Here is a 9,994-nt window from a genome sequence, read left to right as displayed (position 1 = left end):
AACTATAATGTAGTGAATTGAGCAGAACCAAAGGTGAGAGGCTGAGGGGGTGCCAGATTTTGGCCTTGCATAGAGTGCCACTGACATTTTAAAGACCAAAGTCTGCCATTGTTGTAAGCCTGTGGACAGGGACTGCCTTGTTTTAATTGATTGTATGTAAAGCCACTCTGGGAGCCTTGTTGATTTAAGAGCAGGGTACAAATGCTCTAAACTTTTTTTGGCATCTGCCTGTCTCAAAAGACAATGGAGTGCACCTCCAGGGGGTGATGTTAAATAAATAAATAATAAACAAACCTAAGCATACACTTTATTAACAACTCTTAACACATCAAGTTCTAAGAACATTCAGTGTAACCAATGTAATGACAATGTAAATAAATAATTTAAATATATAGTTAAAAGTGAATAAATCTGCACATAAACAATTAATATAAAAACTAAAGGGAGCGCTTTCTTCCTAATGAGCTTATTGCTCTTACTATAAATATAGTGCTTTCCCCCCTGGGGCACTATTATTTGACAATAGAAAAGTCACTATGCTCTAAACGAGCAATCTTCTTCTCATTGCGGAATTCAGCTCTGTCGATGCGGGACTTGGGGCTTCCTGTCTTCTGAAGCCATTCTTGAAGTTGTCGCACCTTGACAGTAGGACCTTGGATTTGGCCTTGCACAGTGCCATAGTCAGTATTCTGCACCCAGCCAACGACACCCAACTTCTTTCCTTCCGTCTAAAAAATATATATAAAGATGCAATTGATATGCTGGAAAAAGAAATAATAATACGCTGCCTTGTGGGACATATTTGAGAGAAGGAAAGGCTAAGGAGTATACAGTATACAAATCCAGAGTGGAGTCCCTAAGACAGTCGGATGGCGCCTTGTACGCTCCTTCCGGCAGCCATGTTGGTGCGAAACATATTGCTTTCCTTTCCTTTAGACCACATCAACAAGGCCAAAAGGAGTGTCTTTTTGTCTAGGCAGCCCAGGACCTCCATATACACTGCCCAGGCTTGCGCCCCAGGGAGGTCACTTCAGTGCTGCTAACACAGCAAAAACAACACAGGAGGCAGCAGTTCAGAGTTACTGGTCTCTGCTGCCACAGGAGGCACTGTAATTCTTCAGCAGTTTGGCTTCACCTCTGGAGCAGCATTCCGTTGTCAACATATATATGCAGACAGACAAACACACAAACACAAACACACACACACACACACACACACACACACACTGTAATTAGTCTGAATAGAAAAGAAACTACAGAATATATTTGCATAGCAACCAATGCCAAAGAAGAAAGAAATAGCCACTGTTTAAAATCCAGGGGACGTGGGTGGCGCTGTGGGTTAAACCACAGAGCCTAGGACTTGCTGATCAGAAGGTCGGCGGTTCGAATCCCCGCAATGGGGTGAGCTCCCATTGCTCGGTCCCAGCTCCTGCCAACCTAGCAGTTCGAAAGCACTTCAAAGTGCAGGTAGATAAATAGGTACTGATCTAGCAGGAAGGTAAACGGTGTTTCCGTGTGTTGCTCTGGTTCGCCAGAAGCGGCTTAGTCCTGCTGGCCACATGACCCAGAAGCTGTACGTCGGCTCCCTCGGCCAATAAAGCGAGATGAGCGCTGCAACCCCAGAGTCGGCCACGACTGGACCTAATGGTCAGGGGTCCCTTTACCTTTAAAATCCAGACCTTTTGACAATACAAATTGAGGATCAGCGTGGTTTACTCTTAAATAAATGGACTGGAGAGAGGACTGTAGCTCAAGGCTGTGTCCACATAGCCAGTTTAAAACACAGCTAGAGATAGATACAGTTGTGGCCAAGTAGTGTATGTATCTCAAAGAGGCAGTAGGTATGCACTGGATGCGGGAGTGTATACACAACGTAAGTTGCTCAGCTGCCCAAGCAAAGCTTCTAAAGCGCTCGTAATGCTCACGCTCCCCCCCCCCCCAATGCCTGTGTGGGCGCGCTGGGGAGGCGACCGGAAAAGTCACACACCACCTTCCCTTCGCCTACCCCAGGGAAACCTCAGCCTAGAGCACACCCACCTGTGTGTTTTTGCGGAAAAACACCCCTTGGACTTTCCCGAACACTTCGTAGTCCACTGAAATGAGGCCGTCTCCCTCCGCCATGGCCGCCGGCGCCTGGACCAAAAGCAGAAACGCGATTAGGCAGAGAAGGAGCCGCCGAGGGTCAGGGTCCCATATTGCCCACCCCTGCAAATGCTGGGAGAAGACGACGGTAATCTCCGCGGCCTCCGACGAAGGAGCCATGGTTGTGGCAGCGGCGCCTACTTGGCCCAGCGACTCTCCCAGGGAGAGAGGTCCGCCTCCCACTCGGCGCCAGCCCCGCGTGCGGCCCCATATTAGGGAGGGCAGAGGGCGAAGGGGCGCGGCGGGGTCAGGGCGCCGCCCGTCATTTGGTTACAGAAGAGGGAAGGAGAGACCTGCCGGTTCAGGAGCCTCTCGGCGTGTTATATCTAACCGCGCGAAGCTCCCGCCAGGCTCGTCGCCAAGCAGCGGAGCCGGTCTCCGAGCTCCCACTCAGGAGCCAGGGGCACCTGGGCGGCACCAACCGCCACTAACGGCTCGCCTTACCATGGAGCTGCTCTGGGCCCAGGTGACTAGAAGGGCCCCAGAAGATGGAGCGGAAGTGGAGACGGTCGTCAAGGAACGAGACCCGACGTCTCTTTCTCTAATCCTTCCCCTCCCCCCGCTGCCTCACCGGCCCTTTTCACGCTGGAACGGCAAATAAGCTCGAACCATAGAGAGGAGACGACCATTTCCCTTAAAAATAAATAAAAATAAGTCAACGCACAGAGATATGCAGACCCTAAAGATGCAGACAGGAAGCGGGGATGACGGAACCGGATGTAGCACGCGGGCGCTCGTTGCTAAGCAACGGTGGTAAACAGCTGCCCTGAGGATCGGAGGCTGCGGTAAGAAGAGGCAGGTGAGAATAGGCTTGGCTTGGCTTGAGGGGCTGGGGACGAGTGTCTGGAGCAGCCAGACATGCTCTGCGAGGGCGGGCGAGCAGGCAGGCCTTGCGGAGCGCGGGGGTCCAAGTTACCAGTGGAGACTGAACAGGTGGGTGTGGGTGTCCCCTCTTGGCTTCATCCCATTTCTCGGTGGAAGATGTTTGCTTGGCTCCTGTTGCCCCGCGTAGAACTGACCGGGCAGTCGCTTGGAGCGAGCGGTAACAGGACGCTGGGTTGAAATCTTTTAATTCTGCACCTAACTGGCAGTCTTGTTGAAGAATAAGGGGTGGGGGGGCTGTGGCCAGACACAAATTGTTGGTCTCCAACACCTGTCAGCCTTAGTCAGGATAGGCAAGGGGATAGTCAGGGATGATGGAGGCTGGAGTGCAACATCTGGGGGGCCGTTGGTTCCCCACCCTTGACTTGAGGATGCAACCTCTATTGGTTTCCCATAGGAATAGCTACCATGATTTAAAAGCATTATTTTGGCAGGTATCTTGCATCAGCTTTCTGAAATTGAGGCCCATCACTTGCCAACATCTGATGAAGCTTCTATTGTACTGTTCAGTTACATTAAGGTTAGTGTACCTGTAATGAGCTATCAAACACCTGTCAGGCCACCTTCCCATTATTAGGAATTTTGCTGATTCCATTAGGGTCAGTAGCTTCACTGACCCTAAACACTGCCTTAGGTGTACACTATGTTACTCTCTTCTATTACATAAGAACTGTCAAAGTGAATGAGAGCAATAGTATATCTAGTTAAATATCCTGTATTCTAGATGCTATACGTATACTGTCAGCTGGATGCTATATATAGAAATTTATCCATTTTATTTAGTCTGCTGCCTTTGGTAGTCAAAACCTTTCATAAGCTTAGGTTGGTGCACCAGTTGAACAGATAGCTTGATCACAGTTGTCCATACCCTGATATAATCTAGGGTTGATGGATACGATACATTGCATGTGAGGTACTTTTGAGTACTGGTAATTTCAGTTGGTTCAGCATACTTTCTGATCATTTTGAACATATTTCAAGTGTATTTTAAAACTTCACTGGCTGCTCATCAATTTCTGAGTGCTGGTACTTATCTTTAAATGGCTTGATACCCAGGTACCTGAAGGAAAACTTGCTAGCATGTCAGCTTTCCTGTGCTTATCCTCTTTGGAGGCTCTCTTCTAGGTACCCTCACCATTTGAAGTAGGGAGGATGGATTGCATCAAGTTATGAATCCCCCCCCCATTTATTAAAGTCTTTGTAAAAGGCTTTCTGTGCAGATATAATGGTTTGATCCCTCCCTCTGCCAGTCCATTTTAAGAGAGGAAAGGAAAGGACTGGAATACTTGATACACTGTTGACTTCTTGTCCCTTTTTCTACACCATTTCTGCTCCCTTAGGCCAACACAGAAATTTCTAATGGCATAGGGTCCCCAAATTTGCCTGGTGCACTTACATTTGCACAGATTTAAGGATTCTGGATATTGTGCTGATACAATGTCAGGCCCTCATGCAATATTCTGTCATCCTCCCCATATGCCAGTGCCGTTTCCATCACTGAAAGGCAAGGCCCCCCTTTATATATCTATAAAGGCCCCCTAGAGCTGATGTGTACTTGCTTTCCCCTATTATAGTAAGGGAAAGGGATTCTAGCATGAGGGCCCCGATCATAGCATGTATGTAACTTGTTGCATTCCCCCAGGCTTTACTGGAAATGCTGAATGGCTCATTTGCAGCTGGCTGTGTGTTCACATATGGATCCAATGGCGGCCAACTCCAGCCTTCCTGCAACAAGCCAGGAAAGATGCCACCCTGAGGCTCTTAAAGAGCAGGTCCAGCTAGAACACTTGAGGAGTAATATCCAGCAGCAATTCTTGTGCAACAAAGATAAGAAGCTGGCAGATCTTCATATCCAAAAAGGGCGGAGCTCTTCTTGTTCTCAGCCTACAGAAACTAGTCAACTGATCTTGGAGAAGGCAGGTTTCTATTCTGCTGGCCCACGCAATTGGTACTTCAAGGGCCAGGCCAACAGTCTGCCCTCCCACTGGAGAACCAAACGGAGAGAAGGTGTGGACAGGTCATACCCTCTAAAACCAGTCTTTCCCCATACAGCTGGGAATGTTCACCTGCCCAGTTCTTGGCAAGTTGGGAGCCCACCAGCTAGAAAGACTCCTCCCATTAGCCCTAGCTCAGAGAAAAAAGGAAGGTCACATGCAGTCAAGACTCATCATGTTAGAGGGCCTTCTCCTTTTTCTGTAGAGCAATCCAAGAGAGCAGCTTCTCATTCACGTAGGGCAGAGTCGGGCTACATTCAAAAACTGGAGGCTGCTGGGCGGAGCTTAGAGGAGGAGATCCAGCGAAAGGAGGCCCTGCTCAGGGAGAAGCTGAGGAGAACGGAAGAAGAGCTTCGAAGAATCCAGTGGGAGAGGCAGCAGGCAGAAGCAGAAGGAAGACGGCAGCGGGGAGGACTATGTATGCCTGAGAGGAAAGCAGCAGGTATTACTCAGGGCCATGTTTCCAGGTCTATAGTTCAAACGCGTGACTGTCAAAAGGTACATATTCCAGACAGCCCTGCTGTCTCAGTGGGGACTGCCCTGCCTCCCCAGGCACTCCACATGGAAAAGCTAAAAAAGCAAAGATTGGTGGCTAGCAACAGTAAAATTCGAGAGAATGTATCCCAGATTTCAGCCACTTCTAGCCCAGAACTGGCTTCTATGCGTGACCAGGCTCCTTCTGCAGCAGCCTCGTTGGGACAGGTTGACTGTGTGGCAGCAGAACCCTCATATACAGAGGCTCCAAGCAGTGTAGAGGATTGGGGAGAGTGCAATTTCTGTGGGCGAAAGCTTTATTGCTCCAGGTTGGAGAAGCACATAAGCATCTGCAGGAAGAATCATGGCTCCAAGAGAAAAGTGTTTGATTCAAGCAAGGCTAGAGCAAAAGGCACCGAATTAGAGACCTATTATCTATTGAAGGGTACAGACACCTCTCAGGTAATACATTTACTTACTTGTTATGCATACCCTGCTGTTCCTTTGGGTCTGTTTGGAACTTTTAGACAGTCACTGATCAGCCTGGGTTCTTTTTAGCTTTAATGATGTACCAGCATCATTTGCCATCATTCTCTGGTTTCCACTTTGGTCTGGGATGATGGTCATTCTTTAATGCTTGGAGTTCCTTTCAAATCATGTGGAATTCCTAATAAATCTTGATGATCCCTAATATCCCTCTAATTTCCATTCATTTACTTCAATTCAGCCATGGGTAGGGTGACTGCTAAAATTAGACCAGACAAGAGCCCAATAAGTAGGTTGAAGTCCTGGTAAATGTTTAGTTAAATACACCAAGACTTAGCAGGGAGAATGCTAACTATTTTACCTTCTTTCATCATACAAAAATGAGATGTTGAGGATGTGAAAACAAATTTTCAAAATTATCAAATTAATTTTATGTAACAAGTCAAGTCACTCATAACTAACCTACAAATGTCACAGCTGCATGGTAAGATTAAGATCAGGCTTAGAACGATCCTCTGGAATTAAGAATGAAGAAAGTACTCATATTTAAAAGTATGGAACAGTCCAGTGGCATTAAAGTCCTTCTATTTTAGAGGGTCTGTTCAATTTCATCATCAGATTAACTCTGGTAATTTTACCCCAGTTTAAGAGATTTCATCTGCATTCCAGTTACAATGTTCAGATGATCTGAGTAGTGGCAATGATTTTGGTAGAAAATCTAGTGATATCATTCTGCAGTGGATCTGTGAGTTAGTGATATGACTTTTTAAAAGCATCACGTGTTCTGTCCACCTAGCAGAACTTTGGTCTTCACATATGCTATGTAGTTCCATTTGCCTTATAGGGACCAAGAACTTGTTACATTAGAAATGTCCTGCTATCTGGTATATGATAACTAAACTGTGTCCAGAACAAAAACAGTGGCAGGAAATATCAGAGTGTGAGCTAACAGGTTGTACTAATAGTTTCTCCCTTTCCCCCTTCTCACTACAGAAAAAGAATTCCAGACAAAATTTTGAGGCTTCCAAGCAAAACAGTGAGATATCTAAGCAAAGCAACTGGAGACAGAAGCACGAATCGTTCATCAAGACATTGCGTAGGGCTCGTGAGCTGCAACGAGTAATCTCCAAAGGAGGGAAGGCATCAGACCTCCCCCCAGCCCCTGCTATGGAGAACCCAGACTACAAGTTATGCCCTTATTGCACCCGTCAGTTTGCACCTAAGGTGGCTGAGAGACACATTCCCAAGTGCAAGAACATTAAGAACAGACCCCCACCGCCACAGCAAAAGAAGCGCTGATAGTAGTGGGCCAAAGTGAGATCTGCAACTGGAATCATCACATTGAGGCTCCCTGCCATTTCCTTGTTTGATAGCACAGAGTAGCAGACAGCATTCCCAGTGCTGCAGTTTCATTTTATATATAAAATACAAAGGTGTGAAATCAGTGAGAAGCCCACAAACCATGAACAGATTATTAAACCCCATGTATTGCATATTAAGGTCCAGTGCTTCGTAAAATAGTTAGACCTAAGATAGTGCTCTCACATCTGTGTTGCTGCTGTTGGCTGTTCCTCATTCCCTTCCCCGTGCAGTTCTTCACAGAACCCATGCACATTTGTCAGGAACATTAGGATTTCTGTCTGCCTCCTAGGATATGGGATTATGTGCTAGAAAGATACTACTGAGAATTATCAGAAGGAACTCTTACCTGTCTTGAGGTAGTCTTCAACTTTGTGAGGCATCTGCTAAGTGGACTACCATTCTTGGTTTACATGTTCATACAAGAACAGAGAATTCTGAGCTCCCATAACTGAAATGAAGGTCTTAAACTACCCAGATGCTCAGCATTACGTAAAACTCAAACTATAGAACTGTATTACTAATATAACTGCTGGGAAGGGGCGATACCTACTTGGATATATTGCATGCTATCCATCTCATCTGGCCATTAAGTTTTCTTGCCCATCTACAAATACTGGCAAACAGAAACCTGGTCTGTCCAAATTTCTCTAAAGCTAAAAAAGAATGGCTATGGGGAATATGAGGATGGCGATTGTAAAATGGATTGATTACTTTAGCATAATTTTGCCACTGAATCCTACCTCTTTATGCAGTCATAAGCTCGGGCAGCGGGGAAGGAAAACTAGTTAGTTATTCAGGAGGTAGGCAATTGGACTAGCCATATCTTTGGTGTCAGGTTAGTGGCTGAGACATTTTGGGGGCTCACCAACTAGAGAGAGTGTTTGGCAAGCAAGGGGAACAAGTGCATTAAAAGCAGGGTGGTGTATGCATTCATTGTCTCCCAGTGACAAACTCAAATCTGTAATAAAATACGTGGAAAGTGGCAACTTGGAAAACATGGGGGGGAAATGTAATCATTGAACGTGGGAATGTATTGCTTCCATCCCAGCTTCTTCACAGATACCAGCTTTATTTTATGCAATGCAATACTTCAACAGATTATGTGGTTCATAAGCATTGCTACGGATGTCCAAAAGCTTCAAAATGCAAGTGTTGGTTCACTTGTGAGAAATACTGATACAGCTTTAGAGACTGTAAGGACAAAACCAGTGGTGTGCATAAACCCTTTTCATATCGCTGGTCATAAAAAAGAGCAGCAAAGAGTAGTGATGTGTTTAACTGTGTAAAAAAGTAGGACATGGAATTCAGGAGAGTATCCCCACTGTAGGAACTACTATAACGGGAATATGAAACAATTATCAAAACTCACTCCACATTTCTGTTACTAACAAAGTAAAAAAAAATTGTTGAGGACAGACTGGTTTTCTCCATTGCACACATGGCTATTGCCAGCTCCCCTTGTTTGCTTTCTGCATGCTTTCAAGGGTGATGTTGTCAAAGCAGAGGGGCTGGTTTTCAGTGGTTCTCCTGTACCAGCTAAAGGAAATTTTAAAATCCCTTCAAGAGGAATTAAAGAAAAATCCAGAACCCATTTTCCTTGAGTCACAACCATTTAGAGAATATCTCTTCAACAAAATAGTTTGCACTGTATGCAGAACAGCAAGAAATATGCACTTGGAAAGATTCAGATTGTTTCAAAGGAGTTAAAAACAAGCAGACACCCCCCACCCCAAAAACCTTGCAGTGTACTATGTGTGGCTAAGGAAGATGCCAAAACCATAGAAGAGAGAGATGGCTCTACTCTTATTTGGGTCTTACTTCATATGCAATATATATATAGTTTTTGAACATTTAAAAAAATGCATTGAGTCCATACGCAAATCAGTTGCGTATAAAGTTTCTGAATACACTTGAGCCTTGATTTGGCACCAGAGGTCTGAGGAGGCAATTTAAGTAGATTGATTTTTGCTACCATCTGTGAGGTATGCAGTTTTTTGACTGGGAATCCACACCAACATCAGCACCACCTCTGATGTGCAATATTAATAGGGGGACTGTATTGCAGAGCTTCTGTAAGCAACTCTCTCTCAGCACAGCCCTTCAACCTGCTATGTGGGTTTAACAGTGAGGGAGTGCTATGCTGATGGGCTGCTTAATTTTTAATCATTTCTAAATAACAGACCATTGTCCCCAAGAATGACAGTCAGCATATGGGAACACTTCACAGCACTGCAAATTCTAGGAGGGCACATCTCCAGTAACAAATATCTGCTATACCTGCTCTCCTAATTACCTTAAAAAAAACCCAGAGATATGGGTCCTCTGCTTTTCCCAGATACAGTACTCTTAAGAAAACGGGGAATCCTCATCTCTATTAGTTGTTCCAGACTCAAAGATACATATCCACCTCTCAACAGCAAGTTATTTATCACATTTCTAACCAGTGTGTGCTACCCCTGTCTTCTTAGTGCACTGGTTACTGATGGCAAATAAAGCTGATATTGCTAACGAAATTTACATGACGAAAAATATGAGTGATGATAGTTAATTCTGTAGAGCCAAAGTTGTAGAGATTTTAAGATGTGCCTTGCGGGAGGGGGGCGCCTCAAAAAAAACTAGAGGCAAACTCTGTCACTGAAAGCGCAAGACAT

The 9,994-nt window shown here is 45.4% G+C and overlaps 2 protein-coding genes across 6 annotated transcripts; one reads left to right on the top strand and one right to left on the bottom strand.

Annotated features, from left to right (window-relative positions):
- Nucleotides 1-291: 291 nt before the first annotated feature.
- On the bottom strand, nucleotides 292-2,695 carry ACYP1 (acylphosphatase 1). 3 transcript variants are annotated; one of them, XM_082234425.1, is made up of 3 exons: nucleotides 2,590-2,695; nucleotides 2,041-2,136; nucleotides 292-728 (listed from the first exon to the last, which is right to left on the bottom strand). In XM_082234425.1, exons 1-3 carry the CDS (start codon nucleotides 2,590-2,592, stop codon nucleotides 513-515), a joined length of 315 nt encoding a protein of 104 aa, XP_082090551.1. In that variant the 5' UTR covers nucleotides 2,593-2,695; the 3' UTR covers nucleotides 292-512. The 3 variants fall into 3 exon arrangements, with proteins under 3 accessions (XP_082090551.1, XP_082090552.1, XP_082090550.1); XM_082234426.1 differs by lacking the exon at nucleotides 2,590-2,695 and adding an exon at nucleotides 2,439-2,583; XM_082234424.1 differs by lacking the exon at nucleotides 2,590-2,695 and having other exon boundaries at nucleotides 2,041-2,395.
- A 98-nt stretch (nucleotides 2,696-2,793) lies between these two features.
- Nucleotides 2,794-8,338, top strand: ZC2HC1C (zinc finger C2HC-type containing 1C). 3 transcript variants are annotated; one of them, XM_082233340.1, is made up of 4 exons: nucleotides 2,794-2,944; nucleotides 3,462-3,547; nucleotides 4,670-5,957; nucleotides 6,975-8,338. In XM_082233340.1, exons 3-4 carry the CDS (start codon nucleotides 4,689-4,691, stop codon nucleotides 7,278-7,280), a joined length of 1,575 nt encoding a protein of 524 aa, XP_082089466.1. In that variant the 5' UTR covers nucleotides 2,794-2,944; nucleotides 3,462-3,547; nucleotides 4,670-4,688; the 3' UTR covers nucleotides 7,281-8,338. The 3 variants fall into 3 exon arrangements, with proteins under 3 accessions (XP_082089466.1, XP_082089468.1, XP_082089467.1); XM_082233342.1 differs by lacking the exon at nucleotides 3,462-3,547 and having other exon boundaries at nucleotides 2,831-2,944; XM_082233341.1 differs by lacking the exon at nucleotides 2,794-2,944 and having other exon boundaries at nucleotides 3,448-3,547.
- The last annotated feature ends 1,656 nt before the right edge of the window (nucleotides 8,339-9,994 follow it).

Source organism: Podarcis vaucheri (genome assembly GCF_965113315.1).
Source record: "Podarcis vaucheri genome assembly, chromosome: 1".
In the NCBI taxonomy this organism is placed as follows: Eukaryota; Metazoa; Chordata; class Lepidosauria; order Squamata; family Lacertidae; genus Podarcis; species Podarcis vaucheri.
Note: the sequence above shows the minus strand (reverse complement) of the source record. Positions and strands in the feature narration are given on the sequence as shown.